The sequence below is a fragment of the Phalacrocorax carbo genome, unplaced genomic scaffold, assembly GCF_963921805.1.
Source record: "Phalacrocorax carbo unplaced genomic scaffold, bPhaCar2.1 SCAFFOLD_397, whole genome shotgun sequence".
Taxonomy (NCBI): domain Eukaryota; kingdom Metazoa; phylum Chordata; class Aves; order Suliformes; family Phalacrocoracidae; genus Phalacrocorax; species Phalacrocorax carbo.
In genome coordinates this window covers 1-20318 of record NW_026990319.1, presented here as the reverse complement: position 1 = coordinate 20318, position 20318 = coordinate 1, and the positions used below count along the sequence as shown (strand labels likewise).

The 20318-nt window shown below is 72.3% G+C and overlaps 1 protein-coding gene across 1 annotated transcript; it reads right to left on the bottom strand.

The window, feature by feature from the left end:
* Positions 1 to 1192: 1192 nt before the first annotated feature.
* Positions 1193 to 18733, bottom strand: LOC135311003 (protein kinase C gamma type-like; the record flags this gene model as incomplete). The annotated part of the gene is given in 16 exon segments (XM_064440153.1): positions 1193 to 1367; positions 1780 to 1887; positions 2888 to 2968; positions 3981 to 4119; positions 4220 to 4282; positions 6089 to 6180; positions 6877 to 7050; positions 8927 to 9067; positions 10045 to 10074; positions 11100 to 11187; positions 12087 to 12221; positions 15042 to 15124; positions 15126 to 15176; positions 15178 to 15200; positions 17486 to 17617; positions 18622 to 18733. Coding segments are annotated over 16 exon segments (1528 nt in total), but the record flags the coding sequence as incomplete, so codon positions are not given.
* Between the last annotated feature and the right edge of the window lie 1585 nt (positions 18734 to 20318).

The window sequence follows — 20318 nt, the reverse complement described above, 5'->3', positions numbered from 1 at the left end:
GGTGCTGGGGGGGGCCGGGGGGGGCTCCCAGAGGGGTTTTGGGGTGCTGGGGGGGGCCGGGGGGGGGTTTGGGGTGCTGGGGGGGGCCGGGGGGGGCTCCCAGAGGGGTTTTGGGGTGCTGGGGGGGGCCGGGGGGGCTCCCGGAGGGGTTTTGGGGTGCTGGGGGGGGTCCTGGAGGGGTTTTGGGGTGCTGGGGGGGCCGGGGGGGGCTCCGGAGGGGTTTTGGGGTGCTGGGGGGGGCCGGGGGGGCTCCCGGAGGGGTTTTGGGGTGCTGGGGGGGGTCCTGGAGGGGTTTTGGGGTGCTGGGGGGGGCCGGGGGGGGCTCCCGGAGGGGTTTTAGGGTGCTGGGGGGGGCCGGGGGGGTCTTGGGGGGTGATTTGGGGGGGCTCTGGGGGGTGTGAGGGGATTTGGGGGGCTCTGGGGGGTGTGGGGGGATTTGGGGGGGCGCCGGGGGTGTGTGGGGGGATTTTGGGGGGGCTCTGGGGGGTTGTGGGGGGATTTGGGGGGGCGCCGGGGGTGTGGGGGGGGATTTGGGGGGGCTCTGGGGGGTGGGGGATTTGGGGGGGCTCTGGGGGGTGTGGGGGGATTTGGGGGGGCGCCGGGGGTGTGGGGGGGGATTTGGGGGGGCTCTGGGGGGTGTGGGGGGATTTGGGGGGGCGCCGGGGGGGTGGGGGGATTTGGGGGGCGCCGGGGGGTGTGTGGGGGGATTTGGGGGGGCTCTGGGGGGTGTGGGGGGATTTGGGGGGGCGCCGGGGGGGTGGGGGGGATTTGGGGGGGCTCTGGGGGGTGTGGGGGGATTTGGGGGGCTCTGGGGGGTGTGGGGGGCGCCGGGGGGGTGGGGGGATTTGGGGGGGCGCCGGGGGTGTGTGGGGGGATTTGGGGGGGGCTCTGGGGGGTGTGGGGGGATTTGGGGGGCGCCGGGGGGGTGGGGGGATTTGGGGGGCGCCGGGGGGGTGGGGGGGATTTGGGGGGGCTCTGGGGGGTGTGGGGAGGGATTTGGGGGGGCTCTGGGGGGGGTGGGGGGGCGCCGGGGGGGTGGGGGGATTTGGGGGGGCTCTGGGGGGTGTGGGGGGATTTGGGGGGCGCCGGGGGGGTGGGGGATTTGGGGGGGCGCCGGGGGGGTGGGGGGATTTGGGGGGGCTCTGGGGGGTGTGGGGGGATTTGGGGGGGCTCTGGGGGGTGTGGGGGGCGCCGGGGGGGTGGGGGGATTTGGGGGGGCCACTCACCGGGCGGGGGGTGAAGGGGGGGGGCACCTCCAGCCGTTCCAGGCGCTCCCAGTCGGTGCGACGAAAAAAGGGGTGCTGGCGGACCTCCTGCTCCCCCCCCGCCCCCGCCCCCAGCCGCTTCCCGGGGTGCTTCGTCAGGAACTGGGGGGGGGGCACGGGGGGGTCAGACCCCCCCTGTACCCCCAAAACCCCCCTGGGACCCCCAAAACCCGCAGGGAACAGCCCCCCCCACCCCCCGAGAAGCAAAGGGGTTTGGGGACGGGCTCAGGATTGGGGGGGGGTGTCCGATGGTTTTGAGGAGCATCAGGATTTTTGGGGGGGGTCCTAAGGTTTGGGGGGGGGGAAGGGATATGGGGGGTCCCCAATATTTTTTTGGGGGGGTCTGTGGGGGATTTGAGGGGGCCTGAGGATTCTTGGGGGGGCCCCGGTGGATTTGGGAGGGCTTAAGAAGGATGGGGGTGGGTGGGGGGGGGTTTGGGGTGGGGGGGGGAGGGAAGGGGGGGAGCCCAGGGATTTGGGGGGGCCTCAGGGATTTGGGGGGGCCCCCGCTCACCCCCTTGCAGATGGCGACGGCCTCGCGGGAGAGGGATTTGGGGTACGTCACCGTCTGCTCCATGATGGACTGGAAGAGCTCGTCCTCGTCCTCCCCATCGAAGGGGGGCTGGGGGGGGGGTCAGGCACCCCCAAATTCACAGGCACCCCCCCAAAAACACCCACAGCCCCCCCAAACCCCTCACAGCCCCCCCCCCCCAATCCCTATGGACCCCCCCAAACCCCTCACAGCGTCCCTAAAATCCCTATAGACTCTCTGCCCCCCCCCCCCAAAATCCCCCACAGCCCCCCTAAAACCGCCACGGACCCCCCAAATCCCTCACGGACCCCCCCCAAAAACCCCCCCAGACCCCCTAAAGGACCACAGACCCCCCAAATCCCTCACGGACCCCCCCCCAAATCCTCACGGACCCCCCCAAAACCCCCCCAGACCCCCTAAAGGACCACAGACCCCCCAAATCCTCACGGACCCCCCCCCAAATCCCTCATGGACCCCCCAAAACCCCCACAGACCCCCTAAAACCACCACAGACCCCCCAAATCCCCCCAGCACCCCCCAAATTGGCCCTCACGGACCCCCCAAATCCCCCTCATATCACCCCTAGGGACCCCCAGGGTCCCCCCAAGTCCCCCCAGCACCCCCCAAATTAGCCCTGGCCCCCCAAATCCCCCCATATCACCCCTAGGGACCCCCAGGGTCACCCCAAATCCCCCCAGCACCCCCCAAATTAGCCCTGGCCCCCCAAATCCTCCCATATCACCCCTAGGGACCCCCAGGGTCACCCCAAATCCCCCCAGCACCCCCCAAATTGGCCCTGGCCCCACCAAATCCCCCCCATATCACCCCCAGGGCCACCCCAAATCCCCCCAGCACCCCCCAGCACCCCCCAGGTTTCCCCTTGCCCCCCAGAATCCCCCCATACCACCCCTAGGGTCCCCCCAAAATCCCCCCAGCACCCCCCAGGTTGTCCCCTGGCCCCCTCCAAATCCCTCCCAGGGACCCCAGGGCCCCCCAAATCCCCCCAGCACCCCCAGGCTGGCCTCTGGCCCCCAGGACCCCCCCCCATATCACCCCTAGGGACCCCCAGGGGCCCCCCAAATCACCCCACCTGCCCCGCCAGCATCTCATAGAGCAGCACCCCAAAAGACCACCAGTCGACCGACTTCCCGTAGGGCTGGTAGGCGATGATCTGGGGGGGGGACAGCACCCCAATATCTGGGTCCCCTCGCTGAGAAGGACCCCCCCCAAAACACCAGAGACCCCCCCAAACACCAGGGACCCCCCTCAAACACCAGGGACCCCCCAAAATCATCCCTTGGTTTCCCAGTTACTTGGGTCCCCCTGGAAGTGGGGCTGGTGGGTGCCCCCAACACCTGCCCCCCCCCCCAGATTTTGGGGTCCCCCCAGATGCCGGGGCCCCCCCAAACCACCAGGGACCCCCCAAACCACCAGGGACCCCCCCCAAACCACCGGGGACCCCCCAAAATCATCCCTTGGTTTCCCAGTTACTTGGGCCCCCTGGAAGTGGGGCTGGTGGGTGCCCCCAACACCTGCCCCCCCCCCAGATTTTGGGGTCCCCCAGATGCCGGGGCCCCCCCAAACCACCAGGGACCCCCCAAACCACCAGGGACCCCCCTCAAACACCAGGGACCCCCCTCAAACACCAGGGACCCCCCAAAATCATCCCTTGGTTTCCCAGTTACTTGGGTCCCCCTGGAAGTGGGGCTGGTGGGTGCCCCCAACACCTGCCGCCCCCCGGATTTCGGGGTCCCCCCAGATGCCGGGGCCCCCCAAACCACCAGGGACCCCCTAAACTACCAGGGACCCCCCCCAAATCACCAGGGACCCCCCTCAAACACTACGGGTCACCCAAAATCATCCCTTGGTTTCCCAGTTACTTGGGTCCCCCTGGAAGTGGGGCTGGTGGGTGCCCCCAACACCTGCCGCCCCCAGATTTTGGGGTCCCCCCAGATGCCGGGGCCCCCCCAAACCACCAGGGACCCCCCCAAAACCACCAGGGACCCCCCCAAACCACCAGGGACCCCCCAAAATCATCCCTTGGTTTCCCAGTTACTTGGGTCCCCCTGGAAGTGGGGCTGGTGGGTGCCCCCAACACCTGCCGCCCCCCCGGATTTCGGGGTCCCCCCAGGTGCCGGGGCCCCCCCCCACCTCGGGGGCGATGTAGTCGGGCCCCCCCCCACCTCGGGGGCGATGTAGTCGGGGGTCCCGCAGAAGGTGCGGGTGGTGGCCCCGGGGAACATGTTCTCTTTGCACATCCCGAAGTCGGTGATCTTGACGTGGCCTTGGGCGTCCAGCATCACGTTGTCCAGCTTCAGGTCCCTGGGGGGGGGTCGGGGGGGGGTTTGGGGGGGGGTCCTGGGGGTCCTGGGGGTCCCAGAGGGGCTGGGGTTGAAGGTGGGGGGGGGGGCTTGTGTCTCACCGGTAAATGATGCCTTTGTTGTGGAGGAAGAAGAGGCCGATGGCGATTTCGGCAGCGTAAAACCTGGGGGGGGGGGGGGGGATTAGGGACCCCCCCCTCAATTTGGGGGGGATTAGGGGGGACACCCCACCCTCCCCCAGTATCTGGGGGGGTGCCCCTGGGATGGGGAGGGGTCGTTGGGGTGGGGTAGGGGGGTGGGAGGAGGGAGGGGTGGGGAGGGGTGAGGTGTTGGGGGGCTGGAGGGAGGGGGGGCAGGGGGTTTGGCGGGGAGGGGGTTTTGGGGGGGCCCAGGGGGTCGGGGGGGTCCCCCCACAGGGGATTTGGGGGTCCCTGGGGGAATTGGGGGTCTCCGGGGGGGTTGGGGTTAGGGATCCCCTGGGGGTTGGGGTGTCCCTTGGAGTTTGGGGTTCCTGGGGGGGGTCCAGGGGGTGGGATGTGGGGGTCCCGGGGGGGGTGTGGGGGTCACGGGGGGATGGGGGTCCCGGGGGGATTTGGGGGTTCCGGGGGGGGATGTGGGGGTCCCGGGGGGGTGTGGGGGTCACGGGGGGGGGGATGTGGGGGTCCCGGGGGGGGATGTGGGTCGCGGGGGATGTGGGTCCTGGGGGGATGTGGGTCGCGGGTGGGATGCGGGGGTCCCAGGGGGATGGGGGTCCCGGGGGGATGTGGGGGTCCCGGGGGGATGTGGGTCGCGGGGGATGTGGGTCCCGGGGGATGTGCGTCGCGGGGGGATGTGGGTCCCGGGGGGGATGTGGGTCCCGGGGGGATGTGGGTCGCGGGGGGTGTGGGTCGCGGGGGGTGTGGGTCGCGGGGGGATGTGGGTCGCGGGGGGATGTGGGTCCCGGGGGTGTGGGTCCCGGGGGATGTGGGTCGCGGGGATGTGGGTCCCGGGGGGGTGTGGGTCCCGGGGGGGATGTGGGTCCCGGGGGGGGTGTGGGTCGCGGGGGGTGTGGGTCGCGGGGGGGGTGTGGGTCCCGGGGGGTGTGGGTCCCGGGGGGTGTGGGTCGCGGGGGGTGTGGGTCCCGGGGGGATGTGGGTCGCGGGGGATGTGGGTCCCGGGGGGATGTGGGTCGCGGGGGGATGTGGGTCCCGGGGGGATGTGGGTCCCGGGGGATGTGGGTCGCGGGGGGATGTGGGTCCCGGGGGATGTGGGTCGCGGGGGATGTGGGTCGCGGGGGATGTGGGTCGCGGGGGATGTGGGTCCCGGGGGGATGTGGGTCCCGGGGGGGATGTGGGTCGCGGGGGGATGTGGGTCGCGGGGATGTGGGTCCCGGGGGGGATGTGGGTCCCGGGGGGGATGTGGGTCGCGGGGGATGTGGGTCCCGGGGGGGATGTGGGTCCCGGGGGGGATGTGGGTCCCGGGGGGGATGTGGGTCGCGGGGGATGTGGGTCCCGGGGGGATGTTGGTCCCGGGGGGGATGTTGGTCCCGGGGGGGATGTGGGTCGCGGGGGGTGTGGGTCCCGGGGGGGATGTTGGTCCCGGGGGATGTGGGTCCCGGGGGGATGTGGGTCCCGGGGGATGTGGGTCCCGGGGGATGTGGGTCGCGGGGGATGTGGGTCCCGGGGGGGTGTGGGTCCCGGGGGGGTGTGGGTCCTGGGGGATGTGCGTCGCGGGGGATGTGGGTCGCGGGGGATGTGGGTCGCGGGGGGATGTGGGTCCCGGGGGGATGTGGGTCCCGGGGGGGATGTGGGTCGCGGGGGGGATGTGGGTCGCGGGGGGATGTGGGTCGCGGGGGGATGTGGGTCGCGGGGGATGTGGGTCCCGGGGGATGTGGGTCGCGGGGGGGTGTGGGTCCCGGGGGATGTGGGTCCCGGGGGATGTGGGTCGCGGGGGGATGTGGGTCGCGGGGATGTGGGTCGCGGCTCACTCACGTGGCGTGGGGCTCCTTGAACTTGCCGACCTGCTGGATGTGGTACATGAGGTCGCCGCCGGTGACGTACTCCATGACGAAATACAGGCGGTCCTGGGGGGCGCGGGGGGGTCACCGGCACCGCCCCCAGTGCTCCCAGTGACCCCAGTGCCCCCCCCAGTCCCCCCCTCCCAGTGCGCCCCCACCCCTCCCAGTGCCCCCACCGCTCCCAGTGCTCCCGGTGCCCCCCCACCCCTTCCAGTTCCCCCACCTCTCCCAGTCCCTCCCAGCGCCCCCCAGACCCTCCAGCCGCCCCTCCCAGTGCTCCCAGTGCCCCCCAGTCCCTCCCAGTGCCCCCCAGCCGCCCCTCCCAGTGCCCCCCAGCCGCCCCTCCCAGTGCTCCCAGTGCCCCCCAGTGCCCCCTAGCCGCCCCTCCCAGTGCCCCCCAGTGTCCCCCAGTCCCCCCCCCAGTGTCCCCCAGTCCCTCCCAGCGCCCCCCAGCCGCCCCTCCCAGTGCTCCCAGTGCCCCCCAGCCCCCCCCAGCGCCCCCCAGCCGCCCCTCCCAGTGTTCCCAGTGCCCCCCAGTCCCTCCCAGTGCCCCCCAGCCCCTCCCAGTGCCCCCCAGCCGCCCCTCCCAGTGCTCCCAGTGCCCCCCAGCCCCTCCCAGTGCCCCCCAGCCGCCCCTCCCAGTGCTCCCAGTGCCCCCCAGTCCCTCCCAGCGCCCCCCAGCCGCCCCTCCCAGTGTTCCCAGTGCCCCCCAGCCCCTCCCAGTGCCCCCCAGCCCCTCCCAGCGCCCCCCCCGGCACCCACGGTGGTCTGGAAGGTGGAGTGGAGGTGGGTGAGGAAGTGGGGGCGGGGCCCCAGCGCCAGCACGCGCCGCTCCACCATCGTGCACGCGGCGTCGTCGTCCTGCACCACCACGTCCTTCTTGAGGATCTTGATGGCGAAGAGCTCGGCCGTGCCCCGCCGCTCGGCCAGCATCACCTGCGGGCGCCGGGGGGTCGGGGGGCGCCGGGGGGTCGGGGGGGCTGGGGGGCATCGGGGGGGCTGGGGGGGCTGGGGGGGCACCGGGGGAGGGGGCGCCGGGGGGCGCCGGGGGGTCGGGGGGCGCCGGGGGGTCGGGGGGCTGGGGGCATCGGGGGGCTTGGGGGGCATCGGGGGGGCTCGGGGGGCACCGGGGGAGGGGGCGCCGGGGGGCGCCGGGGGGCTTGGGGGGGCACCGGGGGAGGGGGCTCCGGGGGGCGCCGGGGGGCTCCGGGGGGCGCCGGGGGGGCTGGGGGGGCACAGGGGGAGGGGGCTCCGGGGGGCGCCGGGGGGGATCGGGGGGGCTCGGGGGGCAACAAGGGAGGGGGCTCCGGGGGACTTGGGGGGGCTGGGGGGGCACCGGGGGAGGGGGCTCGGGGGGCGCCGGTGGGGCTTGGGGGGGCACCGGGGGGGGTACGCAAAGGGGAAACGGGGTGGGGGCGGCCCACAGGGTTTCGGGGGCCCCCCCGGGGTTCAGGCCCCCCCGGGGGGTTGGGGGTGCCCGCAGGGTCTATGGGGCACCCCGGGGGTTGGGGGGGTCCCGCAGGGTCTCGGGTGCCCCCCGGGGGTTGGGGGGTTCCCGCAGGGTCTTGGGCCCCCCCGCAGGGTCTCGGGGCCCCCCGCAGGGTCTCAGGGCCCCCCGCAGGGTCTCGGGGCCCCCGCAGGGTCTCAGGGCCCCCCCGCAGGGTCTCGGGGTCCCCCCGCAGGCTCTCGGGGCCCCCCCCGGGGGTTGGGGGGCTCCCGCAGGGTCTCGGGGTCCCCCCGCAGGGTCTCGGGGCCCCCCCGCAGGGTCTCGGGGTCCCCCCGCAGGGTCTCGGGGCCCCCCACAGGGTCTCGGTCCCCCCGCAGGGTCTCGGGGTCCCCCCGCAGGGTCTCGGGCCCCCCCGCAGGGTCTCGGGGCCCCCCGCAGGGTCTCGGGCCCCCCGCAGGGTCTCGGGGCCCCCCGCAGGGTCTCGGGGTCCCCGCAGGGTCTCGGGGTCCCCCCACAGGGTCTCGGGGCCCCCGCAGGGTCTCGGGGTCCCCCCGCAGGGTCTCGGGGTCCCCCCACAGGGTCTCGGGGCCCCCGCAGGGTCTCGGGCCCCCCCACAGAGTCTCGGGGTCCCCCCACAGGGTCTCGGGGCCCCCGCAGGGTCTCGGGCCCCCCCGCAGGGTCTCGGGGCCCCCCGCAGGGTCTCGGGGCCCCCCGCAGGGTCTCGGGGTCCCCGCAGGGTCTCGGGGTCCCCCCACAGGGTCTCGGGGCCCCCGCAGGGTCTCGGGGTCCCCCCGCAGGGTCTCGGGGTCCCCCCACAGGGTCTCGGGGCCCCCGCAGGGTCTCGGGGCCCCCCCGCAGGGTCTCGGGGCCCCCCCGCAGGGTCTCTGGGGCCCCCCCGGGGGTTGGGGGTCCCGCAGGGTCTCGGGGCCCCCCTGCAGGGTCTCGGGGGCCCCCCCGGGGGTTGGGGGGTGCCCGCAGGGTCTCGGGTGCCCCCCAGGGGTTGGGGGGTCCCGCAGGGTCTCGGGGCCCCCCGCAGGGTCTCGGGTGCCCCCCAGGGGTTGGGGGGTCCCGCAGGGTCTCGGGGCCCCCCGCAGGGTCTCGGGGTCCCCCCGCAGGGTCTCGGGGTCCCCCCGCAGGGTCTCGGGCCCCCCCGCAGGGTCTCGGGGTCCCCCCGCAGGGTCTCGGGGCCCCCCGCAGGGTCTCGGGGTCCCCCCGGGGGTTGGGGGGTCCCGCAGGGTCTCGGGCCCCCCCGCAGGGTCTCGGTCCCCCCGCAGGGTCTCGGGGTCCCCCCGCAGGGTCTCGGGGCCCCCCGCAGGGTCCCCCCGCAGGGTCTCGGGGTCCCCCCGCAGGGTCTCGGGGTCCCACCTTGCCGAAGCTGCCCTTGCCCAGCACCATGAGGAAGGTGAAGTCGCCCAGGTGGGAGCGGCCGGGGCTGAAGAAGCCGCGTTTGGGGTCGGTGGGGCTGGGGGAGGGCGACGGCGACGGCCCCGGCCCCCGGCGCACCTTCTGCGGGGTCAGAGGTCAGGGGTGAAGGGTCAGGGGGCGTGGGGGGGGGTTGGGGGGTTCCCCAGGGTCGTGACGTGGCTTCGGGGGTCAGGGGTGACACGGGGTCATGGGGGTCACAGGTCACAGGGGTCACAGGGGTCAGGGACACCGGGGTCGTGACGCATCCTCAGGGGTCATGGGGTCAGGGGTCACACGGGGTCATGGTGGTCACAGGGGTCACAGGTCACAGGGGTCACAGGGGTCAGGGACACCGGGGTCGTGACGCATCTTCAGGGGTCATGGGGGGGTCAGGGGTCACACGGGGTCATGGGGGTCACAGGTCACAGGGGTCAGGGACCCTGGGGTCGTCACATGGCTCTCGGGGTCACAGGGGGGTCAGGGGTGATACGGGCACCAGGGTCACAGGTCACAGGGGTCAGGGACCCCGGGGTCGTCACATGGCTCTCGGGGTCACAGGGGGGTCAGGGGTGATACGGGGGTCACAGGTCACAGGGGTCAGGGACCCCCGGGGTCGTGATGAAGTTTCAGGGGTCACGGGGGGGTCAGGGGTCACACGGGGTCTCAGGGGTCACAGGGGTCAGGGACCCCGGGGTCGTGACATGGATTCAGGGGTCATGGGGGGGTCAGGGGTCACACGGGGGTCAAGGGTCATGGGGTGGGGGGGTAGGCAGGGGTCTAAGGCTGTGCACTTCCCGGGGGCACACGGCGGGGTTCAGGGGTCACCGGGGGGGGCAGGGGTCACCGAGGGGTCAGAGGGCACCAGGGGGTCACCACGGGGTCAAAGGGTCACAGAGAGGTCGGGGGGGGGGCAGGGGACACCATGGGGGGTGTCCCCTTCCCCCCTCCCCCCCAGGGGGGACCCCGGCATCCAGGCAGGACACCCAGGGGTCTGGGGGGACCCCAAAGTTCAGGGGGGGCACCCAGGGGTCTGGGGGGTGCCCAGGTGGGTGGGGTCTTCGCCCCGAGGGGGGTCTTACCTCGTAGAGCTCCAGGGGGTAGTTACAGGCCTGGAAGAGAAGGGGGTGCTGTGAGGGGGGGGTCCTGGGGGTCCCCAGGGGGTTCTGGGGGTCCCAGGGGTGTTCCTGGGGGTCCCCAGGGGGTTCGGGGGGTCCCATAGGGTTCTAGGGGGTTGCAGGGGAGTCCCGGGGGGTCCTGGGGGGTCCCAGGGGGGCTCTGGGGGGTCCCAGGGGGGGTCCCTGTGGTTCAGGGGTGTCCCCAGGGAGTCCTAGGGGGGTCCCAGGGGGGCTCTGGGGGGTCCCAGGGGGGTCCCAGGGGGGGTCCCTGTGGTTCAGGGGTGTCCCCAGGGAGTCCTAGGGGGTTCTGGGGGGTCCCAGGGGGTACTAGGGGGTTGCAGGGGAGTCCCAGGGGGGTTCTGGTGGTCCCAGAGGGGGCTCTGGGGGGTCCCAGGGGGGTCCCTGTGGTTCTGGGGGGTCCCAGGGGCTTCTCTTGTGGGGTCCCAGGGAGTCCCGAGGGGGTCCCGGGGGGATCTAGGTGGTTCTGGGGGGTGCTGAGGGCCCCTTGGGGTCCTAGGGGGGTCCCATAGGGTTCTGGGGTGTCCCAGTGGGGTCCCAGGGGGGTTCTGGGGGGTCCCAGGGAGTCCTAGTGGGGTCCTAGGGTGTTCTGGGGGGTCCCAGGAGGGTCCCTGTGGTTCTGGGGGGTCCCAGGGGCTTCTTGTGGGTCCCGAGGGAGTCCTGAGGGGGTCCCAGGGGGGATCTATGTGCTTCTGGGGTGCTGAGGGCCCCTCAGGGGGTCCCAGGGGTATCCCAGGGGGTTCGGGGGGGGTCCTTGGGGGGGGGTCCCAGGATGGTTCCAAGGGGTCCCGGGGAGGGGGGGGGGCTGGGGGACCCTGGGGTTGTTCCAGGGGGTCTGGGGGGGGGTTCCCAGGGGATTCTGGGGGGTCTCAGGGTGTCCCGGGGTGGGTCTGGGTCATCCCGGGGGGTCCTGGGGGGGGTCTGGGGGGTCCTGGGCTGGATCTGGGGGGGTCCCGGGCGGGTCTGGGGGGTCCAGGGGGGTCTGAAGGGGGGGGTCTCACCTCGAACTTGGGCCGGAGGCCACAGTCGTCGGTGTCGGCCACGGGGACGTTGTAGTACTCGCCCTCCTCCTGGTTCAGCAGCTTGAACCTGGGGGGGGCACGGGGGGGTGGGGGGGCACGGGGTCATGGGGGGCACGGGGGGGCACGGGGGGATGGGGGGGCACGGGGTCATGGGGGGCACGGGGGGCACGGGGGGGTGGGGGTCATGGGGGGCACGGGGGGATGGGGGACATGGGGGGGCACGGGGGGATGGGGGTCATGGGGGGGTACGGGGGGGTATGGGGTCATGGGGGGCACGGCGGGGTATGGGGGGCACGGGGGGCACGGGGGGATGGGGGTCATGGGGGGGTATGGGGGGGTACGGGGTCATGGGGGGCACGGTGGGGTACGGGGGGCACGGGGGGATGGGGGTCATGGGGGGCACGGGGGGGTACGGCGGGATGGGGGGGCACGGCGGGGTATGGGGGGATGGGGGTCATGGGGGGATGGGGGGGCACGGGGGAGGTGGAGTTTTGGGGGGGGGGTCTCCATACAAGGTCCTCGTGCAAGACACCCACAAACACCCCCCCCGCCTAGTGTGAGGGTCCCCGTGCAAGGCCAGGGGCCGGGGGTGTCCCCCCGTGCAAGGGCTCGGTGTGAGATCCCTGTGCAAGGTCCCAGGGGGAGGGTCCCCGTGCAAGGCCCCCGTGCAAGCCCCCAGTGTCCCCCCCCCCCGTGCAAGGCCCCCGTGCAAGCCCCCAGTGTCCCCCGCCCCGTGCAAGGCCCCCGTGCAAGCCCCCAGTGTCCCCCCCCGTGCAAGGCCCCCGTGCAAGCCCCCAGTGTCCCCCGCCCCGTGCAAGGCCCCCGTACAAGCCCCCAGTGTCCCCCCCCCCGTGCAAGGCCCCCGTGCAAGGTCCCCATATGAGCTCCCCGTGCAAGCCCCGGTGCGAGACTCCCCATCCCGGGGGGGGGGTGTCCCCGTGCGAGGCCCTCGTGCGAGGCGCTCACCAGCCGTCCACGTGGCCCTTGAGCAGCTCGGCCACGCCGAAGCTCATGGCGCCCATGAAGTCGTTGCGGGACGTGCGGTCCCAGTCCCAAACCTCCACCGAGAGCCGCCGCTCCGCGTCGCCCGGCCGCAGGGTGCTGCGGGGCACGACGGCGACGCTCGGGAGAGCCCTCGTGCGGAGCCTCGCCCTCCCCACCCCCCACCCCCCCCCGCGCACGACCCCCGGGAACCCCCTTTGGCACAATCCTGGTGCCCGGCCCGCGTGCACGACCCCTTTGCAGGGCCCTGGTGACCCCCACCATGTTGCACAGCCCTCGTGCAAGGCCCTCGTGCGTGGCCCTCGTGCGTGGCCCTCGTGCACCCCCCAATTCCAAAACCCCCTTTGCACGACCCTGGTGACCCCCACCATTCCACAACCCTCGTGCAAGCCCCTTGTGCACCCCCTAGTTGCTAAAACCCTGGTGCATGACCCTGGTGACTCCCCCATTGCACAACCCTTGTGCAAGGCCCTCGTGCACCTCCCCAATTCCAAACCCCCCTTTGCACGACCCTGGTGACCCCCACCATGTTGCACAACCCTCGTGCAAGGCCCTCGTGCGTGGCCCTTGTGCACCCCCCAGTTGCTAAAACCCTGGTGCACGAACCTGGTGACTCCCCCATTGCACAACCCTCGTGCAAGGCCCTTGTGCACGGCCCTTGTGCACCTCCCCAATTCCAAACCCCCCTTTGCACGGCCCTGGTGACCCCCACCATGTTGCACAGCCCTCGTGCAAGGCCCTCGTGCGTGGCCCTTGTGCACCCCCCAATTCCAAAACCCCCTTTGCACGGCCCTGGTGACCCCCACCATGTTGCACAGCCCTCGTGCAAGGCCCTCGTGCGTGGCCCTTGTGCACCCCCCAATTCCAAACCCCCCTTTGCACGACCCTGGTGACCCCCACCATGTTGCACAGCCCTCGTGCAAGGCCCTCGTGCGTGGCCCTCGTGCACCCCCCAATTCCAAAACCCCCTTTGCACGACCCTGGTGACCCCCACCATTCCACAACCCTCGTGCAAGCCCCTTGTGCACCCCCTAGTTGCTAAAACCCTGGTGCACGACCCTGGTGACTCCCCATTGCACAACCCTTGTGCAAGGCCCTCGTGCACCTCCCCAATTCCAAACCCCCCTTTGCACGACCCTGGTGACCCCCACCATGTTGCACAACCCTCGTGCAAAGCCTCTTGTGCACGGCTCTTGTGCTCCCCCCAGTTGCTAAAACCCTGGTGCACGACCCTGGTGACCACCCTGTTGCACAGCCCTCGTGCAAGGTCCTTGTGCACAACCCTGGTGACCCCCGGTGCACAGCCCTGTTGCACGCCCTGGTGAAGCCCCCCCCCCCCGTTGCACGCCCACCCCGCCTTGCACACCCGTCCGTGCAAATCCCCTCCTTCCTCCCACGCCCTCAAACCCCACCCCGCTTGCACTCCTTGCACGAGGGTTTGCACAAGGATTTGCACGAGGACGCTGATGAGGGTTTACAGGAGGGTTTGCACGAGGATTCACACGAGGAGTCACAGGAGGGTTGGCACGAGGGGTGAGCGCACAGGGTTGCACGAGGGTTTGTATGAGGTTTTGCACGAGGATTCTCACCAGGGTTTGCACAAGGAGCCACAGGAGGGTTTGTGTGACGATTTGCACGAGGGGTGAGCACACAGATTGGCACGAGGATTTGCACAAGGATTCGTATGAGGGGTTATGAGAGGGTTTGCACAAGGATCCTCACCAGGGTTTGCACAAGGGGGGGTTCACAGGAGGGTTTGCACAAGGGTTCACACTAGGAGCCACGGGAGGGTTTGCATGAGGATTTGCATGAGGATTTGCACAAGAGCTTGCACAAGGGTTTGCACGAGGGGTTCACACGAGGAGCACAGGGGGGGTTTGCACGAGGGGTTTGCACGAGGAGCCACAGGGGGGTTTGCACGGGGGTTCACACGAGGAGCCACAGGGGGTTTGCATGAGGGGTTTGCACGAGGGATTCACACGAGGAGCCACAGGGGGGGTTTGCACGAGGGGTTTGCACGAGGGGTTCACACGAGGAGCCACAGGAGGGTTTGCACGAGGGGTTTGCACGAGGGGTTCACACGTGGAGCCACAGGGGGGGTTGCACGAGGGGTTCACACGAGGAGCCACAGGGGGGTTTGCACGAGGGGTTCACACGAGGAGCCACAGGGGGGTTTGCACGAGGGGTTTGCCACGAGGGGTTCACACGAGGAGCCACAGGGGGGTTTGCACGAGGGGTTTGCACGAGGGGTTCACACGAGGAGCCACAGGGGGGTTTGCACGAGGGGTTTGCACAAGGGGTTCACACGAGGAGCCACAGGGGGGTTTGCACGAGGGTTTGCACAAGGAGCCACAGGAGGGTTTGCACGAGGGGTTTGCACGAGGGGTTTGCACGAGGAGCCACAGGGGGGTTTGCACGAGGGGTTCACACGAGGAGCCACAGGAGGGTTTGCACGAGGGGTTCGCACGAGGAGCCACAGGGGGTTTGCACGAGGGGTTCGCACGAGGAGCCACAGGGGGGTTTGCACGAGGGGTTCACACGAGGAGCCACAGGAGGGTTTGCACGAGGGGTTCACACGAGGAGCCACAGGAGAGTTTGCACGAGGGGTTTGCACGAGGGGTTCACACGAGGAGCCACAGGAGGGTTTGCACGAGGGGTTTGCACGAGGGGTTCACGCGAGGAGCCACAGGAGAGTTTGCACGAGGGGTTTGCACGAGGGGTTCACACGAGGAGCCACAGGAGGGTTTGCACGAGGGGTTTGCACGAGGGGTTCACACGAGGAGCCACAGGAGGGTTTGCACGAGGGGTTCACGCGAGGAGCCACGGGGGGGTTGCACGAGGAGCCACGGGGGGTTTGCACGAGGCTTTGCACGAGGGGTTCACACGTGGAGTCGCACGAGGGCTGGCACGAGGGCTCACAAGAGGAAGGCCTCGTTCCAGACGGGGTTGAGGGTGGCCTTCACCGTCCGCGTCTTCTGCTTGGAGACGTTCTTGGGGTCGGGGGATGAGCTTCAGCTTCACGTAGGGGTCCGAGAGCCCGTTGGGGTCCATCGGGGATCAGGTTGCGCGCCTCCCCCACTGCGGGGGGGGCACCAGGCGTCGGGGGGGGGCTTCGGGGGTCGGGGGGGCCGGGGGGCTGGGGTGGGGGGCTCAGGGGCCGGGGGGGACCCAGGAGTTGGGGGGCTGGGGGGCTGGGGAGGGGGCTCAGGGTGCTTGGGGGGGGCACCAGGCGTCGGGGGGGGGCTTCGGGGGGTCGGGGGGGCCGGGGGGCTGGGGTGGGGGGGCTCAGGGGGCCGGGGGGGACCCAGGAGTTGGGGGGCTGGGGGGCTGGGGGAGGGGGCTCAGGGTGCTTGGGGGGGGCACCAGGCGTCGGGGGGGGCTTCGGGGGTCGGGGGGGCCGGGGGGCTGGGGTGGGGGGGCTCAGGGGGCCGGGGGGGACCCAGGAGCTGGGGGCGGGGTCTGGGGAGGGGGGAAGGGCGCTGGGGAGGGGGCTCAGTGGGTTTGGGGGGGCACCAGGCGTCGGGGGGGACTGGGAGGTTGGGGGGGGGCCGGGGGAGATCCAGGGGTCTCGGGGTGCAGGAGTCGGGGCACCCAGGATTTGGGGGGGACCCAGGACATGGGGTGGGGGGGGTGTTGAGGGGACCCGGGAGCTGAGGGGGGGGGGCGGGTGATGATTTGGGGGGGCAGGTGTTTGGGGGGGGCAGATGTTGGGGGGGGACAAAGGAATTTGGGGGGGGGGGACGCAGGATTTGGGGGACGCAGGATTTTGGGGAGGCAGGTTTTGGGGGGACCCAGGGGTCTGGGGGGGACCCAGAAATGGGGGGGGGCAGAAATAGGGGGGGGACACCCAGGATTTGGGGGGACCCGGGTGTTCGGGGGGGCCCAGGAATGGGGGGGGGCCAGGAATGGGGGGGGGATCCAGGATTTGGGGGGGTTGGGGGGACCCAGGATTTGGGGGGACCCGGGTGTTGGGGGGGGGGTCCCCAGTGTTGGAGGGAACCCAGGCATGGGGGGGGTGTGCCAGGTGTTTGAGGGGTGCCCCAGGGTTTTGGGGTGCCCTGGGGTTTTGGAGGGGTGGGTTTGGGGGGTCGGGGAGGGGGGTCCGTGGGGGGGTGGCTTTGGGGGGGTCGGGGAGGGGGGTCCGTGGGGGTGGGGGGGGTCGGTGGGGGGGTGGGGGGGGTCGGGGAGGGGGGTCCGTGGGGGGGGTGGCTTTGGGGGGTCGGGGAGGGGGGTCCGTGGAGGGGTGGGGGGGGTCGGGGGGGGGGGTCGGGGGGGGGTGGGGGGGTCGGGAGGGGGGTCCGTGCGGGGGGGGTGGGTTTGGGGGGGTCGGGGAGGGGGGTCCGTGGGGGGGTGGGGGGAGTCGGGGAGGGGGGGGTCCGTGGGGGGGTGGGTTTGGGGGGGTCGGGGAGGGGGGTCCGTGGGGGGGGGGTGGGTTTGGGGGGGTCGGGAGGGGGGTCCGTGGGAGGTGGGGGGGGGGTCGGGGGGGGGGTTTGGGGGGTCGGGGAGGGGGGTCCGTGGGGAGGTGGGGGGGGGTCGGGGGGGGGGTTTGGGGGGTCGGGGAGGGGGGGTCCGTGGGGGGGGTGGGTTTGGGGGGGGTCGGGGAGGGGGGGCCGTGGGGGGGGTGGGGGGGGTCGGTGGGCGGGTGGGGTGGGTTGGGGGGGTCGGGGGGGGGTGTCCGTGGGGGGGTCGGGGAGGGGGGGTCCGTGGGGGGGTGGGTTTGGGGGGGTCGTGGAGGGGGTCCGTGGGGGGGGGTGGGTTGGGGGGGTCGGGGAGGGGGGTCCGTGGGGGGGGTGGGTTTGGGGGGGTCGGGGAGGGGGGTCCGTGGGGGGGGGTGGGTTTGGGGGGGTCGGGGAGGGGGGTCCGGGGGGGGGGGTGGGTTTGGGGGGGTCGGGGAGGGGTGGGGTCCGTGGAGGGGTGGGTTTGGGGGGGTCGGGGAGGTGGGTCCGTGGGGGGGTGGGGGGGGTCGGTGGGCGGGTGGGGTGGGTTGGGGGGGTCGGGGGGGTGTCCGTGGGGGGGGTCGGGGGGGGGTTCGGTGGGGGGGTGGGTTTGGGGGGGTCGGGGAGGGGGGCCGGGGGGGGGTGGGGGGGGGTCGGGTGGGCGGGTGGGGGGGTTGGGGGGGTCGGGGGGGGTGTCCGTGGGGGGGGGTCGGGGGGGGGGGGTTCGGTGGGGGGGGTGGGGGGTGGGGTCGGTGGGGGGGGGGGGTCGGGGAGAGGGGTCCGTGGGGGGGGGGTGGCTTTGGGGGGGTCGGGGAGGGGGGGGTCCGTGGGGGGGGGTGGGGGGGGGGTCAGTGGGCGGGTGGGGTGGGTTGGGGGGGTCGGGGGGGGGTGTCCGTGGGGGGGGGGTCGGTGGGGGGGGGTCGGTACCGGTGACGTGGAGCTGCTCCCCCGGCAGCGCCTGGATGCGGAGCTGGAGGCGGCCGCGGCGCTCGGTGTGATCGACCCCGCAGAGGCTGGGCACGCTCTGCACGCAGCGCTTGTGCACGTTCATCTCGCAGCCTGCACGGCAGCGCACGGGGCTCGCACGGCCTCGCACGGGGCTCGCACGGCCTCGCACGGGGCTCACACGAGGCTCGCACGAGGCTCGCACACGCCTCGACCCCGCGGAGGCCGGGCACGCCCCGCACGCGGCGCTTGTGCACGTCCATCTCGCAGCCCGCACGGGGCTTTGCACGGGCCTCGCACGCGCCTCGTGCCCGCCTCAAATGGGGCTCGCACGGGGCTTTGCACAGGCTTCGCACGCCGCCTCGCACGGGGCTCACGCGCGGCTTTCATAGGGCTTTGCACAAGGGTTTTGCACAAGCATCCAACGGGCATCGTGCCGGGGTTTGCACAAGCATCACGTGGGGCCTCGCACAGGGCTTTGCACAAGCAGCGCACGGGGCTTTGCACGGAGCCTTGCACGGGCTCACGTGAGCTTTGCGTGTTGCCTTGCACGGGCGTTGCACGCACATTGCACGGGGCCTTGCACGGGGCCTTGCACAGGCCTTGCACAGGAGTCATACAAGCCTTGCACAGGCCTTGCACAAGCCTTGCACGAGCCTTGCACAGGAGTCACACAGGCCTTGCACAAGCCTTGCACAAGCCTTGCACGAGCCTTGCACGAGCCATCGCACAGGCTTCTTTTTTTGCACGGGCCTTACGCACGGCTCTTACACGCCTCACACGGGGACCTTTGCACGAGTGTCGCACGCCCGGGACACCGCTCCCCCACCCACCCCACCCCCCCCCACAAGTGTGCGCCCCCACCCACCCCCCACAAGTGCGCGCCCAGCCCTCGCACCGGGGAGCCTCGCACGAGAGCTTTGCACAAGACCTTTTCACGAGAGCTTTTGCACACGAGCTTTGCACAAGAGCTTTGCACAAGCGCCTCGCCCCGCTCCAAAACCCGCCCGCGGCCCCTCGCACGAGCCCCTCCCCCCAACCCCCCCCCCCCCCCCAAGCCGTGCCCCGGCCCCTCCCGGCCCCTCCCGGGCGCCGCCCTCGTGCGTCCGCACACTCACACGAGCACTTCATGCCCTGGTGCACGAGGCCGTAGAGCAACGAGCCGCAGTGGTCGCAGAAGGTGGGGCTGCTGTAACTGTGCAACTTGAACTTGTGCTTGTTCCGGGGGGTCCTGTGGGGCACGAGGGGGGGGGGGGGAGACGGGACCAAGATGGCCGCCGCCTTGCACGAGGACGTGCACGAGGGCGCGTGACACACACACCCCCCACCCCCAAATTTTAAGGCCAAGGACGCCCCCGATCTGGGTCACGGGGCCCCCCTCGGGGGTGGGTGGTGAAATTTAGCTGGGAGAAATTGGGACGAGGGGGGGGGTGGGGGGGGTGGGGGGGGAGGGGGACACGTGAGCCCTCCCCCACCCTAGAGGGGACCCAGGCGTCCAGGCACCCCCCCCCCCCGTGGGGTCCCCGACCCCCACCCAAAGACCCTGCTCTCTGGGGGGACACACACACACCCCCCCCCCATTGTCCCAGATACCTGGGACCCCCCCACCCATGGACCCAGGTGTTGGGGACCCCTCCTCACCCATGGACCCGGGTGTGTGGGGGACCCCCCTCCCACCCATGGACCACAGCATCAGGGACCCCCCCCCACCCAAGGACCCAGGTATTGGGGACCCCCCCCACCCACAGACCCAGGCATCAGGGACCCCCCACCCATGGACCACAGCATCAGGGACCCCCCCACCCATGGGCCCAGATATCTGGAGCCCCCCCCCCCACCCAAGGACCCAGGTATTGGGGACCCCACCACCCACGGACCCAGACATCTGGGACCCCCCCACCCATGGACCACAGCATCAGGGACCCCCCCCACCCATGGGCCCAGATATCTGGAGCCCCCCACCCACCCAAGGACCCAGGTATTGGGGACCCCCCCCACCCACGGACCCAGACATCTGGGACCCCCCACCCATGGACTCAGACATCTGGGACCCCCCACCCATGCACCCAGACATCTGGGACCCCCCCCACCCATGGGCCCAGATATCTGGAGCCCCCCACCCATGCACCCAGGAGTCGGGGACCCCCCACCCATGCACCCAGACATCTGGGACCCCCCACCCCATGCACCCAGGAGTCGGGGACCCCCCACCCACGGACCCAGACATCTGGGACCCCCCCACCCATGCACCCAGGAGTCGGGGACCCCCCCCACCCACGGACCCAGGCATCTGGGACCCCTGGCCCACCACCCATGCACCCAGGCATCTGGGACCCCCCACCCATGCACCCAGGAGTCGGGGACCCCCCCACCCATGCACCCAGACATCTGGGACCCCCCCCACCCATGCACCCAGGAGTCGGGGACCCCCCACCCACCGGACCCAGACATCTGGGACCCCCCCACCCATGCACCCAGGAGTCGGGGACCCCCCCACCCATGCACCCAGACATCTGGGACCCCCCACCCATGCACCCAGGAGCCGGGGACCCCCCACCCATGCACCCAGGAGCCGGGACCCCCCCCGACGCTCACGTCCGTCTGCGGCCCCTTCCCGGCCCCCGGACACTCGAAGGTGACGAACTCATGGCAGCGCTTGTGCACCACGAAGCTGCAGACTTTGGGGGGCGGGGGGGGCGTCAGGGGGTACAGACCCCCCCCGACCGACCCCCCAAAATAACCCCGGGTACCCCCCAAAATCACCCGGACCCCAAAAACCCCCGGGATGCCCCCAAATACCCCCCCAAACCAGCCC